An 18,372-nucleotide genomic window follows, 5' to 3' on the forward strand; every position below is an offset into this window, starting at 1 on the left:
AAGCACACAGGAACAGGAGAAAATGTTGATTTTTTTTTTTGTCATAAAGTGCCTTTCTTATGCAAACTCTATATTTTGACCATATTAACCACAATCTTTATGCAACTGTAACATTTACCCAAGAAAAAAAACATGTCATAGTGATGATAATTAAAAGGTTGCTGTAAAAGACTGTTTTCTTTTATGAGAGTGAAAAAATAGTGAATGACATATTTAAAAAAAAAACACAACACGTCTATGGCCGGACTCAGTTATGTGTTCAACGCCTTAAATTGATAACCTCCTATGTCATCAGTGGAAATGTGTGAGGCAAGTAAAAACTGGGAGCAGACCACAAGAGGGCACTAGTGTCACACACAGTCTTCTTTTTACAAATTCACGTCACATTTGTGCTGCATGGAAAATAATGTCATTTGTTTCAAAGTGACAGCAGCATCACAGCTCCTGCTGGACAAGGTGGGGTTTGGTTTTGAATTATACAGGGCCTAGTATCAGATAAGACAAATGATTTAGAAACCATAAATACATTTATTTGTTTGAGGGTAATATGAAACTCCTATTATAGTGGTTTGCATCTTCTGACTTCTCGACAAAGAGTTTCAATTCGTTTTATCGCTACTCCCTGGAATGAAGCCAGTGCAGCCACTTTTTGCTACCTGTTAATATTATCTGCAGAAGGCTGCATGCAGCAAAATACGTGCCATCAGGGAGAAGGCGCTGACAGAAATGTGCAAATTTGGAATAGCAGTGCTGCTTATCACATGGAATTGAATGGGCCAAGATAGCTCCACTGGAGGGCATGAAGGGGTCTGATCTATCTCGAGGCTCGACAAGCTGGTTGGTACAGTGGCAGCCAAGCATGAAAGAGAGCGTGAGTGCGATTGGTGGGCTGTGACAGATTAGGGGGAGATGATCCCTACTTATTACAATGTGTCTGCCAATTACATAGGCAGGCTTTAGACTGGTGATCCTCAAATCTGGTCCTTGGGCTCTGGAGGGATGCTGAATTTCTGTCCTGTCAGGTAGTTATTTGCAGTCCCCTGGGGTTGTGAGCGTGAATTGGTCCTTGATCACACAGCTAGAATGAAAACAACCTGGAAAAAAAATGAGCAGTGCTCTCATTCCTGAGGACTTTGGAGATCCACTTTGACTTTTAACATGTAAAGTGGCAATCTTGACTTATGGCCCAGTTAAATATGTAAAATGAAGGTATGAGTGACTCCAATAGCAGCTTGCCCACTTTAGAGAAGTCTGGTTTAGTACTGGACTTAGCTTGTCGATATTAATAACTTGTAGTATACCCTGCAGCTTTTAAATGGAAGCCCATGGATTTAACTGACGTGTATGTAGGGAACCTGATACCAACAAACAATCTAATTATTTCAGTATGAATGCATTCAAACATCACCACATCTTCATAAGCATCTCATCAATGAAACTACATGCATGGTGCTACATACAATCAGCTTCCTGTCATATTTTCCCCAGTGGGAAACTCCAAAACTGTGCAAATGACCTTTAAAACTACCAGTCTTTATTGTTACCAACACATACATGGCAAAAGATGGTGACTTATTAACCTGTGCTTGAGCCATGATGGCAGCTTTATCTGTTTTCTTCACAGCCATTAGATAAAGACAGAATGTAGGAATGCATCTGTGCCGCACTAGTGAGTTTCATAAAGTGGAGCAAATCCACATGTAGGACATTGTCTCCAAATGTGGGATGAGGGAAGAAAAATGCTGTGTAGTCCTACATAAATGATGACCCCTTGTCACTGTGGATCAGTCACATGGCCATTTACTGAATACATCTTGTGTGAATGTATGTATACGGGAAGCAGTTTTGGAAAATATGCTTTGTTACCTTTTTGCCAAGTGTTAAATAACAATCTTTCAACTTCAATGTGAATCTCCATGCAAGCATCTTAATAAAAATTCACTAACAGAAAAACTACATGAAGAAACAAAGTATAGGTATAACATAAGGTTTTATGTGTTGGACAAGATCCTGACTAAAAGAAATTCCTTTTTTTGCTTTAACTCTTTAACTCCACCCAGGAGCTTGATTTCCATACGATAACTGCAGCCAACTGCATAAAGCCCCACTTGTGGCCATCACCGGTCTCTATGGAGACGCTGGGTGGATACGAGGATCCACCCAACAGGAAAAGTCATTTGGGGATAATAAAGAAGCAGCCAATAGAGAAACGAAACAGAGCAGTGAAGTGCCCTGAGGATAGAATGCAACCAAGCTTTCCCTTTTCTGAGATGAAGACAGAGCTCACTACAAGAGGAGTGAGTTTCAGTGGGAAAGCAGAAGAAAACAGAAACAATAATGAGACAGCATGTGAGTGGCTGAATGTGAGCCGTGGTGTGCAGTACACCACGTTAGCTGAAGTTCCTAAACAACCTTCCGTGTGTTCAAAATATCCATCATACTCCTGAACCCAGTGATACTTTGTCTGATTACTCCTTTTAGTAAAATGGCATCTGCACGAGTTGGAGTTCTGTTGCAGGTGGCTGGACGAACCCATGCTGTGACAAAAAATTTCATAACAAAGATACCGAGATGTCTTCAAGCAAAAGCACAGAGTGAGAGGAAAGATGAAGAAAACAAGCCGATTTCACCTTAATTCTGAATAAACAAACCATTTCCTCCTTAAACATCACTCTGAATAACAGAAATTAAACACTTTATGTAACGGCTCTAAAGAGGAAGAGATGTTTTTCTGAAACTGCAAGGTCTTTCTCCTGAAGACAGACAAGCATGGCCTTGGTGCCACAGATGCTTAAGTAGATGCATTCCTACTTATGACTATATTTAAAGGTTTTCTTGGAGACCTTACCAAGGAGAGGAATCCCTGCATACAGGCAAGCTGTTTTGCATTTTATGTGAAAAAAATTAGCTATTATAATGCTATTTATTTGTAATAGGAATTTGAGCAAAATGTATTTTCGTTTTCTTTATGATTTGATAGACTGTGTTATCACTAGGGCGATCGTGGCTCAAGAGTTGGGAGTTCGCCTTGTAATCAGAAGGTTGCCGGTTCGAGCCCCGGCTTGGACAGCCCAGTTGTTATGTCCTTGGGCAAGACACTTCACCTACCGCCTACTAGCCGATGGCGCGATATGGCAGACTCGCTTCTGTCAGTCTGCCCTGCCCTGTTGTAGCAGGTGGTTCGTCCAGCCACCTGCTACAACTGTAGCTTGCCTCCACCAGTGTGTGAATGGGTGGATGACTGGGTGTGTAAAGTGCTTTGGGGTCCCTAGGGGGATCTAGTAAAAAGCGCTATACAAATACAGACCATTTACCACTAATTATTATTAAGGCTCCAGTGAAAGGAATAGCTGAGAGCCATATAGCACTGCAACTGGGAATATAGGCGGATACAGTAAAGACACAAGAAGCAGACATTTTCTTTCCAACTTTTCTCATGTAGCCTGATGACAGCAGAAGACGCACGAGCCAGGGTGCCAGAATCGGGTGATTATACACCCTCCACAGCTTCCAGCATAATTTGATGCACATAGTTAAGCCCATTGTCTATTCTGTGTGACAGAGAGTGCTGTGAACTGCTGAATAGGCTTTTTCAAGCCAGAAGATTCAGTTGTCCTTTTAGCTTCTGATTGTTGCTACAATGTGTTTTCAAAGTGCTGCGCAGGCTGTTTCAAGCCAGTGGGGTCAGCTGTCCCATTAGCCACTGATATTACAAAAACACTCATTAAGCTTTTATGTTCTTATGGGCACCGCTAGCTTTGTGATTCTCCTCTCTCAAAGGCAAGTGATAAGAGTATTTTCTGCAGCTACCATTTATGTCTGCTTCTAACAGGGACGACGCTTTCTCAAGGTTGGAAAAGGTCAGTATTGATGGAGGGCTTTGATTGTAATACTGCAGCGAAATCCGGGCTTTGGAAAAAAAATAAAAAATCTTATGCAAATGTGTTTGTGGTTTCAAAGAGAGGCAAGAGATGTGTTTTTATTCATCTTTTTTTTTTTATCACGATTTTGTGAAATGAGATGAAACACATGACGTCCTGCCTAAAAGGTTTCATCACGGGGGAGCAAGAGACACATGGACGCAGACCTGTAAGGTTCAAAAGACACCCAAAGTGCCACTTTACTTAAATTCTCAAAGTTACAAATAAAAGTTCACGTAGTTGACATGGTGAAGATTTCAATTTCAAATCACTGAACATATCCAACGCTTTGACGCACAACTGAGCCTCTTCTTCTGCATGACTTCGTGTGTCCTCCCAGCTCAGGAGCAGCTTAGTGTCCATGCGCAGTCAAAAATCCTCAGCAGCCCTATTGACCAATTAGTAGAAGAATAGCTGGCTGAGAACCAACCGATTTGGACTGTAGGTTTTGCAGTTTGCTTTTCTTAACTGCTATCACACTTTGCAATGCAACTTCCTACCTCCTGAGATTGGGAGAAGAACCAAAAAGACACTAGACAGCATCAACATAGCAACAAAGTATTGTAGCAGCCAAATAGGCATCACTTTCTGTTTGAGATGCATAGAGCTAGACCTGGCCAGGTAAATCTCTCTTTTATAGAAACACGATGAGAAACATGCAACAACAACGACAATACATCATTAATCTCATTGTTTCCTGGGCTTCCTGGAGCATTCAAGATCAACAAATATTTTACAATCCTCCTTAAAACAACAGAGAGAGAGTGAGAGAGAGAGGGAGAAGGAGCATCTCAGAGCCTTAAACTGTGGCAGCAATTTGCAGAAACATCATTGAACACCAGAAGGAGCCCGACGGTGGAACACACAATATGAAAATGAGCCGCTGATGGAGCAACAGGGAAGGTAGTCCATAGCCTGGCCTCCCTTAAGGAAACATATTTACATCCAATACATCAGCTAACATATCTGGGCTCATAGACTGACCAGAGATTCTGACATGGACATACAATGATAGGAGAAAGGGAGAACGACTGAAAGAAGATGGAACGAGTGACAGAGATAATAGAGTCCCTGTTAGAAGGTGTTTACGATCACAGGTTTGGGGGAACATGGAGGCAGAAAGTGGACAGCTCGAGCAGAATTCTAAAAGGGGCTTGACAGTTGTTGAAACCTAATAGTCTCTCTATTTTCTGTCTGAGGACAGAGTGAAACGCTTGAAAATGAAGAGGTCAGATGAGGTTCACTGAAGAGAGAGATTTGGATGAGAGACAGAGATTGCAGTAGCAGGTTGAGGGGCCAGGAGATGGACTGCTGCCAAGGTAACTGGAGGAAGAGACATTGGAATGGCTTTAGATCTGTGCTGAGTTAACGGAGTTTCCTGGTCAGCTGATGGCAAAGGAAAATGGAGCGGAGCTACCAAACGTAGCCGATTTCGTCATCCTTGTCCTCTTCCTCGTCCTCGTCGTCCTCGATGGTCCCTCGGGGATGGATGCGGCCCCGTCTCTTCTTCTGCCGGCTCCGACCGGTCTGTGATGGCTCCTCTTCTTGATCGTCGAGGAGTATGACCGCACCGCCGCTGCCAAAATCCCCCGATGTCTCCTGATCCTCATCTGTAGAGAGAGAAAAACATAATAAAGAGATTACACAGATATCCCCAGATTAACATTAATTATGATATATTAATGATTTCCCAGATTATAAATTCTTTGCCAGTGGGCTCCCTGAAACTTGAAAGCCTACTGGAAGTAACCCTTCCAGCACTTTTCTGAACTGACAGGTTTCTGTCATATTTAAGGCCTGCTTACATAACAAAATTAGTGGGTTTGCTTCGGCAGTTAGCAAGGGTGGTCTACGCTTCTGCAGCTACCTTTGGAAAAACCCGGAAACTATGCTAATAGTCATCAAACCACATCTTTATTGATATATACAGAGGTGTCAAGACTTTCATTAGAGGGCACAGGAGGTCATGATGCAAAACAAAACATTCAGTGTAACACTTCACCCCCAAAGACCTTCAGAACTAATTCCACTCTCATTAGCTCCAGCCTTATTTTGTTTTGCACTAATTGCTAATGTTAGCAATTAGCCTGGGTGTAAACTCTTGAAATAGGGCACAGAATCAGAGTAGGCCATCATGAGCTAACTCTTTCCCTAACCAATACATTCTTTTCAGGGGAGCAAATAATCTACTAGAAAAAATAAATGAAAAAACAACAACTTTTGCTTTCTGTTGATTTACCCAACAAACAACATGCGGCTACAGGGAGTTGATTATACTGGATGGTTTTAGTGGTGTTTGGTTAATGGGAGGCTAATGCTGAATCCAGTGGAGCTACAGTGTGAACAGGAGTCATTATCAGCTTCTGCCTCGAGCATTTTTTGAAGCTCGAACTTCAAATTAGTCTGTGTTCAAAACAGCCTATTTACACCTGGGTACAACTGCGCTGTGGTTGAGTGGCACTTACGCTGTTAAAATCAGTTTGGTGTCCTTGTGTTCAGGCTATTGAGTGGAGAGCTGCTGCATTGCTACCTGTTTGTTCTACGCAGGCCAGAATGGGAGAACTCCAGGCAACCCCTGCCTCAGGCCACTCAGCCAGAGTTAGATGAGCTTGTTAGGACTGGTGTTGTCTACGCGTGTGCATGTGTGCATGTGTGCATGGAGGCTGGACGGACATCAATACTGGAACCTGCATTTACTGGTTTTCGACTAGACTGGCATCCGTGCGAGGTGCAATCTGCCAGTGAGTTGGCTGTTTGATTGGTAATTAGTATGTCTGCCTGGATTCTTTCCTCCTAATTATTGTTCTTTTTTCCACAGTGCAATTGATTTGTAGCAAAGTGCTTTTATTGGCTTTTTGACCATTTCATTTGAATTTCCATGGCTGACTTGTTAGGTATCACTATAACATGTCAAAAAACTTAATCTTGTATATTCTTTGTCAAAATATAATGCAGTAGGCAGTAGTTTATTTGTTTATTCTCCCCTGTGAGGTACGCCTCAGCACTGCTTCAAATTCATATTCATAACAGATCTTTTGACATTGCTCCCTGCTGACAAGTGTGACAAATTTTCTGTCTTGACTTGCAAGATGCTGGTGTTTTATCAGAGGTACACGAGCAGGATATCAGAGGCAGATAGAATCAGGCATATTAGAAACAGCTGAATTGGCTCCAGAGGCATGCCTAATGTTATCTATTTCCTAAATGATAACTGATCCGTAGATACCGGTACAGATAGAGACACACGGGGAGAATTACTGAGCAAAGAAAGAGAACAAAGTTGCAGCTGCAGTGCTCTCTGTGTTTCAGTGTTGTAAAGAAGAGATCGGCAGACTTTCTAATTTGTAGAAGATTACAAATGAAACAAAAAAGACAGATGTTCAAGCAGACAACGTGGATCAAAGCACTAACACAGAAAGAAGGTCAGAGAAATGGAGGAATAACAGAGCAAACTGAAGAATATCTACATGTGTGGCTTGGTCTTACCACAGTTGGGATTGCCTTGTTTTCTAGAGCCAGCTATCTCGTTGCCATATTTGTCCACACACCAACACTGGCCAGTGCTGCCGTGACACTGAGTTGGTTTGAAGTAGCCCTCGTCAGTACAACGGGGAATATAAGTGCCTGGAGACGAGCAAAGAAAAGCAGGAGGAAATGAGAAGGAATGACGAAAATTCACAGAAAGTTATAGAAAGCTGCTGGAAAGGTTAAACAGACAAAAATTAAAAATAAAATCTGAGCATATAATGCAAACTCTGCTCAGCAGAGGTTACATGTACACGTCCTCAACTTGCAGCAAAAGTTCTTGTGTATTCACACAGGGAGGGAGATCAACAATCAATTACTGCTGTGAAGGTTGCAGACAGGAACCATACATTCTGCTTAAGGAAAAGCAGTCGCTTGATAACACACATCCACAAACGCACACACCTATTTTCTCTTACCTTCATTTGACCCTGTCCCAGCTCGTTTTTCAAGCTGTTTTGTAGTGAGCTGAAACACTACACGATCTGCTCAATGGGTACAGATGACATGTGTACAAAGTGCCTGGATGTGTTTTATAGTGCTGGTGCAATATCTCCTTTTTTCCCCTACTCGAAAATATTTATTAAAAGAAATCCAACTGCCATTTCACTCTGTGGTCGTGAGTTTTCCTCCAAGGGCATTTAAAGGAGCGAGCAACTGACAGCTGCCACTTCAGACTGACCTATGAGGCTCTTTCTTCGACTTTGACTCTGGATCCTGCTCTTCTCAGTTTGACAAGGCAGTCCTACAACAACAGAAGAAAGTCAGTATCATTAAATTGAAAACTGAAACAGCTTTAGTTGTATCTTAGATTATAGTTAATAATCACTCAAACCTGTTTCCCTCCACTAACAGCTTAGTGACATATTATACTGGAGACATCCTCCTTTGCTATCAGGCTCAATACCCATTATCCTTACATTCACTATTGATTTACAGTCCTTGAATGACGTGACTATTTATCCTTCTTAATACATTATTAATTAAAAACATGTTTTTATTAGTACTCCATTACTAACATTTAGTTCATTACATTATATCAGAACTACTGTAACTGGTCTTAAATGAGGTAATGCAGGCAACTCGTATCTGTGTCACTTAAGCTTTCTTTCCTTCCTTACTTATTCATATGTTCCCTCCTTCTTTTATCCCTTTATCTTTCATCCCCCTTTCCTCACCATCGGGCTTCTGGAAACAGTAGCACCACTCGTTATTAGAAAGCTTGCCATCCTTGAACGAATCACAGGAGTTGAAGAGAGGCTTCATGCACAGTTCATACTTGTCAAGGTAGATGGCACTCAGCTCCGACTGGTCCAGGAGTAGGTCAAAGTTCATGTCTAGCTTGTTGAACATCCAGCCCAGTGAGTCCTTACAAATGGGCAGGATGCTTGTATCAAAGTCTAGAGAAGAAAAAATGGAGACGCAAAAAAGAAAAAAAGGAAAAAAAAATCACATCTGATACTGCAGAACATGTCCAAGTCACCGACATTTCCTTTTTTTAAAGTAACACACTGAGTTTCGAGTTCGAGTATGTGCGCAAGAGTGTTTTCAGCGGCAGAGAGCTGAGATGTGTTCAGACTAGAGATGGCACGATACCACTTTTTATGTCCGATACCGATATCTTAAATTTGGATATCGTCCGATACCGATATAGTGTGTTTTTTAATAAATAAAACTTTTTTTAAAATATCTTGCTGCATTTTGTATAAGTTCAAACTCAAAAAAACCCCCACTAAAGCTATTCTGTTATACCTGTATGCAAAAAATACACTGCACCCAAAATATTTCATAGTTCAGCAATACTGATCAATCTAATAAACTTAAACCTACTTCATCCTTCCTATTCTGGTATTTTAAAGAGTAAGCAACCTAACTAATAGGGTTGCAAACTCCCAGCAAAAAAATAAAAAATAGGGAACCACCCTCCACCTCATGATGCTTAATCGACGTAATCAACTTTAATTTGATGCAGTGTGAAAAAAATGCACAGAAATCAATTATTTTTCAAGAATAATTAAAGAGATTCAACATCTTTCTTCAACAGAATTGCAGACTGCACAGATGGTATCTTCCCAAAGGAAAAAGTACTATAGCTTACTAGGGTATATTAGACTTAATAGTTACTATATACAGTAATGGACTTCTATACTTTTTACATCAGATTAAAACTTTGGGTGTAAGATTCAGATAATTAATTATTAAAAGCTAGACATTTTAAATGAGAATAAGAAAGAATAGTATGTCTTTGTGCCCCCTTTTCCCTGTTCATGCCCTATCGGCCCCCCTGGCTAAACTTTGCTAGATCCGCCCCTGCACAGTTACCAGCCGTCAGCTATGTAGAAAAAGATCCTGGTGTAGAAAGTAATATTAAATAAATTCTAACAACAGCTTATCAAGGTTAAACGTGCTGCTGTTGTTCAGCCGCTGGTTTCCTCTTTCTGGCGCGAAGTGGGCGATAAACAAACAAGAGAGACGGACTGACGACAGAAAAGCCGATCAGCTGATCATTGATCAGTTTCACGATTGAAGTAGCAGCAGGAGAGGGAGAGAGAGAGAGGCAGTCGCTCCATATATTGGTTGTTAAGCTTAACGCAGGAATGCTTTACAAACATTCAGAGATGAACTTACACACTTGCTTTACTTCTCTCTGGGATAACTTTCTCGGAGATGAAATGCTCAACCAGACCACCGACAGATCTGGCCACAGCCGCTCTATCACGTGATGCATACTGCTCTGACGTGCTAAGGTTATGAGCCGAGTTATGCCATGTCGCAAGTTTTGTGAGGTGCTTTTTTGATATTTAATGGATCGGATTACATTTTTTATTTCTCTCCGATATCCGATACAGTAATTTAGGTCAGTATCGGACCGATACCGATACGTAATATCGGATCGGTCCATCTCTAGTTCAGACATGTTGACATTACAGAGAACAGAGCAGGGTCACTGTCAACATCAGTGCTAGCCCTCATGAGAACTGAAAAAAAGCATGACTTTTCAGAAGCTACTGGGTACACACACGCACACACACACAGGCACACGGCATGGGGATGTACTCACGTCCAGTGGTGGAGTCAAAGCTGTCAGAGGATTTGAGGTCTCTGTTGGCATCGAGGTGGAGAACTCCGAACCAGTCCTTCAGTCTGGCAGAGAGACTGTGAAGCTCTGTATCAGTGCAAGCTGCAGAAACACACACACACAGACACACAAAATAATGAGGAAAAGGGAAGCTGTCAATCTACTGCTGTCATCTGAGTAAAAAAACACAGCTCTTTTTCTTGCTCCTCATCAAACTTTCATTCCATTTCTGCTGTGTACTTTTCCTTTGTATTCTTTCCTTTCTTTTGTCTCGTCCAACTTTTCTCCTTGAGCAAACACAGTGGGGTGATAACGCATACTCAAATACTGGTTACCATAGGAACACAATCTGACATGCACATATGCACATACACACATGTACAGTATACATATTGTTATTTCCATGGCTCTTAGCATTTCTGTCCAGTTTCATTTAGCATTCGTTCAGAGTTCAGACGAATGACTTTATCTTTGCAGGAAAAGACACAATCTCACACACATACACCATACCAGTGGAGGTCTGTCATGCCACTTTGCCTTCATAGTAAAACAAGAAAAAAGAAAAGAATAGTTGTGTCTGCATTAGATGCCACTTTATTGTTGCAATTTTAAGATAAATGCATGTGTTTCTATTAGGGCTGCCACAAACGATTATTTTGATAGTCGACTAGTCACCGATTATTTTTGCGATTAGTCGACTAATCAGAGTCGACAATGCATCCATTGGACGTAAAACGTACAGCTTATTGCACCAGCATGCATCTGCTCTTATATAACTATCATTAGCTTACAGCTTTAAGTGTTTAAGCTATGTGCTAACTCAAAATAAAGGCAAGATGATAGTTTATTAAATTTTAATGAAATTTACAGATTGTTTCGGTGAAGTTTAATAAACTCCTTGCTACTTAAAATATAACAGGACATCGGAGTATATTCTTGAGCATCTCACACTTCTGATAATCAGTTGTCTGCTTGACATTTATTCAGCTGTGTAAAAACTATAACTTTAATCTCAGCCAAACCGATTTACTCAGGAACAAATAAAATACTGAAAAAAGCCAAACAATAACATTTTTAAGTTATCTAAGTGACTTATATATGTTTAACCTGAGTAGCGAAAGACGGCGGTGGGTTTGAAAACGATTTGCCCGGAGTCCGGGATTCTCACCGGCTCTAGTGAGCTTTGCCCCTGGCTAGCTATCGAGCTAGTGGGTAACGCTTTTCAAAATATGTGGTGTCTTGATAAACTGAGCAGATATTTGAGGTTTACACAGTTACATTCTCGTCTGAAAATATGTTAAACGTTTATTTTGTGACCCAGAAAGAATAATAAGAGTAATATTAAAACTAACTAGCTGCTGCCATTGTTGGAAACTGAGCTGGGCTGCGCTATGAATTCTGGGACAAAGCTACTTCTTCTTCTTCTTCGGGGTTTAACGGCAGCTGGCATCCTTGTGCATGCAGTGCTGCCATCTTCTGTTTCAGTCCGTTATTACACTCTTAAATCCTACTACTCATTCCTGCGTCTTTTGTGATCTTACAAAGCTTCAAACGACGCATCGACTATTAAATCAGTCATCGACGATTTTGATAGTCGACGTAATCGTGACTAGTCGACTAATCGTGGCAGCCCTAGTTTCTATCTTTGTGCATGATCGCTCGCATCTGTGCAAATGCAAAGAAAGTTCACCCAGCACTGTCACCCATTTTGATGCTTTAATGACAGAGAGCATCAACTGAATTTCCCTAATTTGAGTCATAAACAACAAGAAAGAAAGCTCTCGTTGCTTCAGCCCCGTGGGACAGACATGGTTGGACTGCAATTCAAGCAGACCTCTGCCTCTGCCTGTCTCATTCTGCATCTTTGTGTGTCAATCTTCTGCGCCTGATTGACACATTTGTTTCTCATTTTCTTTCGTCTGAGAGTTTGATAAATGTGCCTAGAGGACAACAGCCATTCGGCATCTCGAACCATCATTACCGATCAAAATCCTTCAGCTTTGTCGTGTAGCACAGACGATCCACAGAGGAAGGTTGTTGACAATCCTGTTGCACGTGGCTTTCCTTTGATACAATCGTTCTTTTTCTAGTGTTTACATCTGAAGATAGAAAACTGAGAAAATCTTCTGAATGTTTGAAATGTGAACGCCTAAATGGACCAAAATCACTCATCCACACACGCACACAAGGACTTGCACTTAAATAAAGAGAAGACCTGAATCACACTTTGCTGTCAGTGGATTAAGATGTCAGCAAACATGGGATCAAAAGGATATGAGCACATCACACACACAAGCAAAGTGTAAACACTCCTCAGCGTCAGTGGTAGTTTATAAGCACATATTTCTGGCATCTTGCTTTTAGCTGAGCCACACTCAACATCCTGTATTCATGCATTCTTGTCAGGTCATGCACACATGGAGATACACCTGTACATACTGCATTTTACAGTAATAGTTTGGAATTGTGCACATCTTCCTCCATAAAAGATGTTCTTAGTAAAAGAGGATGAAAAATACTTGTCTGACTGAATTCATGTGTACATGTGCGTAACTACGTATGTGTGAGTGTGTGCCTTCAGGACCAGACAGATAACATTTCACAGCACTCTTCATTTCCACAGTCTGGAAAGAGAGAACAAAATACCAACAGCTAAACATCATCTCTCCTCAGCGATTCTCAGTCGGTAGCACGTCGCCCGTTCGAAGCTCAAACCTCTGGAAGGTTTGTCCCTGCCTGATCCTTTATGTGACTGCACTGCATTCCTACATCGTCTCTGCCCTTCATCGTCTTGCTCTCTGTTCCCTCTCATTGCTTTTTGTATCACTCTTTGCTTTTCTGATTCTTTTGTTGCCTTTGAGACTTGCTGATTTCTCTCGATTGCTCGTTCATTTCCAATTCTCTAACTCTGTCGATTTTCAAGATTCAATATAAGCCACTTATCACACCTGGCTGTGGCTAAGCCAGTTTCTTTTTATGACGAAGAAGAAGGCCACTTTGATATGTCCGACTCTCTTTATTTCTTTCTCTCACCTAAATTGCTTTGAGTGCTTCATTTCCCATTTCTCTCCTTGTACATCCCCCTACAGACTCTAAAGATTTAAGCGTTTCTTTAACAGTTTTTACCTTTGATATCCACTCCCTCTATCGCTTTCCATCTTATTGTACACTTTTTCTGACTTCACTACACTCATCTTTTCCTCTCAAAGTTTCTAGACTTGGCACTATGGCTCAGAATGAGTCTAGATGGACTCTTATCTTTTTATTTTGTCTGCATTGTTGAAATAGTTTCTGATAATTCCAGCACTGCTGAGTGCATAAGGAGCCTTTTCAGAGGGCGTTAAGTTAGAAAGCTGAAAATATTCACATATACATCCAATGCAGAGAGTTATAAAGGCCTGTTCTTACACTTTTCTATGTTAACAGAATACATTACTGTGCAAAAGTCTTGAGCCACTCTTTCAATCAATCCCACACTGGTTTAGTAACCAGTCCGGGGACTGGTGAGGCCAGTCCATGACACTTATAACTCCATTGTGTAGTTTTTCTATCCAGGTATGTTTTTACTGCACTGTTGGTGTGTTTGAGGTCATTATCACGATGAAAAAAGAAACTGTTGCCAGTCTCATATTTTCTAGATCAGCGGTCTCCAACCTTTTTTGCGCCACAGACCAGTTTAACTCCAACAATATTTTCATGGACATACTTTAAGGTAAATAAGGTAAATACAACAAAATAAAACCAGCACCAGTACAAAAAAGGGAACATTTATTCATAAAACACATGGGAAAAGACCCAGGGAAACCGAGTTAATGATAAAAATTATTTTAAAAAAATGACAAATACCGATAAAAACCTTGAAAACTATACATTTCACACCCAAGTCTCAACTCTCATGGCCCAGTACCAAATGACTCGGCCCGGGGGTTGGGGAACGCTGTTCTAGATGGTATTGCATGATGGATCAAAATCTGCCACCTCTTATTTTATCCACTTGTAGATTTTCCTTACATTTTTTAAGGGCACGTGACACACCATGCTGAGGTACATCAGCTTGTTACTGTAAAATACTATTTTATGTCTAACTATGTGATTGTGCACATTTTTCATAGATTTGACTACAAAAATTGGGACAAATTAAGGGTTTTGTGCCAAAAGATACAATTTAACATTTGTCTGTTATGTTTAGAGACAACACCCATTCATTCCTTGAGGTAGGTCTATTTTTAAGCTTCCATTCCTCTGTAAATGTCAGCTATAAGGACTGAAAATGAAACAGAAAGAAAGGCAAGAAAGTCTGGGTCTATGAAAGCAAAGTATAAAGAAATGATGTGTGGCTCAAATTTTTGCACAGCACTGCACATCATATTAACATTAACATTTGTATAAAAGCTAAATTTTAATGGGTTGTTCCTGTAGTCGTTGTATTTACTTCTTTTCACTTACAAAATCAAAAGCCATGTAGGCCAAATCTATCCCTGGATACTTTATAACTGTCTAAGGTTCTCAGTTTTCCCCCCTCTTTTCATTAAGTTGTCAGGATTTTTCCATTGTGCATTTTCATAAAGAAAGTTTGCTGACAGCATCCATCAGTTCAGGTAGTTTCCAAAGAGTTTTGTATGTGATACTGCAGAACTATGACTAAGCAGCAATGCAGTCCTTGATTTCCTTGTGAAATCATAACTGATGCAACAGGTGTGAGAAAAACAAAGCTGAAAAGTTTTGCACCTTGTCAGCTTCAAGAAACTGGAAGATCTCTTTGGTGGCTTTTATATTTTAGCAGCAAATTTAACTCTTACTTATCACAGTGCAGAGTGACAAAAAAAGGCAGAAGTGGGCAGAATAAATAAAAACCTTTGGGTAAATAGCTACTTTGTCAAATCTCAACAACTAAGAGCAAAATGTGCACTCTACTTTAAATAATAAACCAGACAACTGCTTTCCATCTGTTCTTAGGTGGTGTGGAGACTGCAGTGTCAGATTTGTCAAAGCCCCACTCTAACCTATCAAAGAGAGTTTGACGAGGAACCTTTACAGCGGATGAAGCAGACAGAGGCAACAAGTCAGCCAGCCAGACACTCACACACACAGACACACGCACATATATAGAGGCAGCGTTCTCACATGAGACGCCATCGATCATAGCTGTGGGTCAAATATCAACCACTGAATCGTGGCTTAGAATCACCATCTATCCTTCTTCCTTCCTTCTGCTTTCCCTCTCACCCACCACATCCTCACATCTGCTGTCTTTCATGTCTGCGAACCTGGATGAAAATCTGGCACCTAACTAAAAAAAAAATATCACAGTCTACGAGTCCTTCACAGACTGATTCAGAGGAAAACTACCTGCTGAATGTGGAAAAGCAAAGTTAAAACTGAAATCCATCACAGAAGATAGAGAAATGGACAAATGAAAAAGTGTGTTGAACAACATTATCTTAGATAGTGGCAGTGAAATAAAAAATGAAAATGAAATCAAACACTAGCTGGACATTTTAAAGAGGCTGAATTGCTTCATTATGTTTAAAGTTTGGTTTATGTGTTGTCTCACTGGGAATTACAGTTTTCTTTTCTTTCTTTTTACACCTTAAAAGCTCAAATTTCAGCTGTAATCTTTTAAATTGAAGTGTACTACACTGCTACTAAACACCATGACAACAACGATAGCACTGTTTGTGTCCTTTAATTATTATTTTCCCACCACACATACATATAAATATATATATATATTTATGTGCACACTGGATGAACACGGGCAGCTCCAAAGAAGACTGGTTTGTGGGTATTCTCGGTGATGCCACTTTAAACATTTTCATTTGTGTTTACAGATGTGTTTTGTTGACTTGTCGTACTAATTATCCCTGAAAAACTTTATTATGTGCCTGACAAAAAAATGCAATGTCCTGGTAGCTCACATAGCTAAATGGTAGTAGCCAAGTTTCAAGGAACCATTACAACTAAAAAACAATGATCTCTCAGTATAAAAGAATAATATATAGTTTGTGTAATTAGTCGGTAAATGTCACAATGCCCATGATTGAATGTTAGCCACTTGAAGACAAATGTGCTAATTAATAGAGGTGGGAATCACCATACATCCCACGATACGATATTATCACAATACTTAATGCACGATACGATATTATTGCAATTTTTTAAAATATTTTGCGATATTCAGATTCTGTACATAAAGGTAAACTTTATCAATATTCATTTTATCTAATATCAAAGTCTCGCACTCAGTCTTTCTCTCATTTCAGTCAGTTTTAATGTTGACAAACTGAACGGTTTGTATTACAGTCTAGTCCAACTTAACTAAATGCAACCATCTGGTACAATTATAGCTATTCTGAACTATGCAATTTATGAAAACTATGCAGCCCCTTCAGCAACTGAAGAATTTGAAAGTAAATTAAAACAAAATATAATTTTACATTAAATAAAAAAGTTTTAAACTTAATTAAAATAAAAAATGTCTTAAGTTAAAATAAGTAAACTGTCATGTTTATTGCTGCAAAAAAAAAGTTAATCTTTTGCTCAGAAAAATATCACGATACTACACAGTATCGATTTTTTCTCACACCCCTACTAATTAACTAGATTTAAAAAAAAAGGGGGGGGAAAAGGGGGGGGGAAAATCCCTGCATGAGTGCTTAAAATTTCAACATCTACTGCCTTCAGACTTTAATCTTACAAAACTGATGCATGAAAATGCAAAATACTGTGTGCGTTTTTCTGTGCTAAACAAGCCCTTAAATGTCTCTTATGCAATGACAACAGTGAAGACAAAGGCGAGGCAAAGCTATTGAATTTAATTCAATTCAGGTTTATTTATACAAACCACAACAATCACCTCAAGGTGCTTTATACTGTAAGGTTCTGAAAACAACCCGTAACGATCAAACAAACCCCTATGAGCGAGCACTTTGTGACAGTGGGAAGGAACAACTCCCTTTAACGGGAAGAAACATCCACAAAAGGAGAAGAGAAAAGACAAAGAGAGCATAGTTCTCCTAAATCTTCTAGAAATATTCTCCCATACTCATCTGTGCACTTTTGCACTATCACCAGATGTTAGAGTTGTTACTTTCATTAGGAGGAGATTGAGCAGAACTTTCCCAAATTACATATGTCAAACCCTCCAGGGCAGTTTAGGTCATGAGATAAATGTGTGTGCCAGACGTTCTGAGATACAACTCCAAATATCAAGAGAAATTAGGCCTTGAGGTCCTCTGTGGGTCCCCTTTATCACCTGTAAATAATTAACTAAGCGTCTCACTGGCTCCAGACAAAGTAAAAGGTAGGTGGTGATCACCTTGAGACATCGAGAGTAGCGTCTGATTGAATCAAAATTAAAGATAGATGGAAAGCGAGAGAGGATTGGTGAGAGGCAGTGGAAGGAGATGGCATTTCTTAACAAGGTAACAGAAAGAGAAAGAAAGGAAGTGCGACAGTAAGGAAGGAGATACAAGGAAGATAGAAGGTCAGATTCATTAAAAAGATACAAAGGTATGTTTGATTTCCTTTGCCCCGAGCTATCAGCGTTCCAGAGTGATTTCACTGGCACTGAGCTAAGTTTCGCCCAGATAATGATCAGTAATACAGTGTCTACACAGGCAGAGAGACAGGTAGAGATAGAAATTGGCCAGATACACAAACAGCGGAAGGCAGACAACCAATTCAGGTTTAGCCTTAAGAGTAATTTTATTTTGGCAAAATCAGTATCTCTTCTACTTTTTTAAAGCTCATTTTTCAAAGTGGAACTTTTCTGTGTAATCCAACATCACTGGATATAAAACAGTCTAGAGAGGCTGGAGGAGAATGTGTAGGGATTAGGGAATTAAT

At 40.1% G+C, this 18,372-nt stretch overlaps 1 protein-coding gene across 1 annotated transcript in view; it reads right to left on the bottom strand.

Annotated features, from left to right (window-relative positions):
* Positions 1–5,333: 5,333 nt before the first annotated feature.
* Positions 5,334–18,372, bottom strand: part of spock1 (SPARC (osteonectin), cwcv and kazal like domains proteoglycan 1) — a 122,365-nt gene continuing 109,326 nt past the window's right edge. Inside the window, exons 9-13 of the mRNA XM_085371147.1 lie at positions 10,507–10,626; positions 8,624–8,845; positions 8,128–8,190; positions 7,407–7,544; positions 5,334–5,530 (exon numbers count right to left, since the gene is read on the bottom strand). Coding sequence (XP_085227273.1) covers positions 5,334–5,530; positions 7,407–7,544; positions 8,128–8,190; positions 8,624–8,845; positions 10,507–10,626 — 740 coding nt within the window. The remainder of the gene's footprint in view (positions 5,531–7,406; positions 7,545–8,127; positions 8,191–8,623; positions 8,846–10,506; positions 10,627–18,372) is intronic.

The sequence above is a fragment of the Diplotaxodon limnothrissa genome, linkage group LG2, assembly GCF_057381915.1.
Source record: "Diplotaxodon limnothrissa isolate DT_005_m linkage group LG2, D_limnothrissa_male_GT1.1, whole genome shotgun sequence".
In the NCBI taxonomy this organism is placed as follows: domain Eukaryota; kingdom Metazoa; phylum Chordata; class Actinopteri; order Cichliformes; family Cichlidae; genus Diplotaxodon; species Diplotaxodon limnothrissa.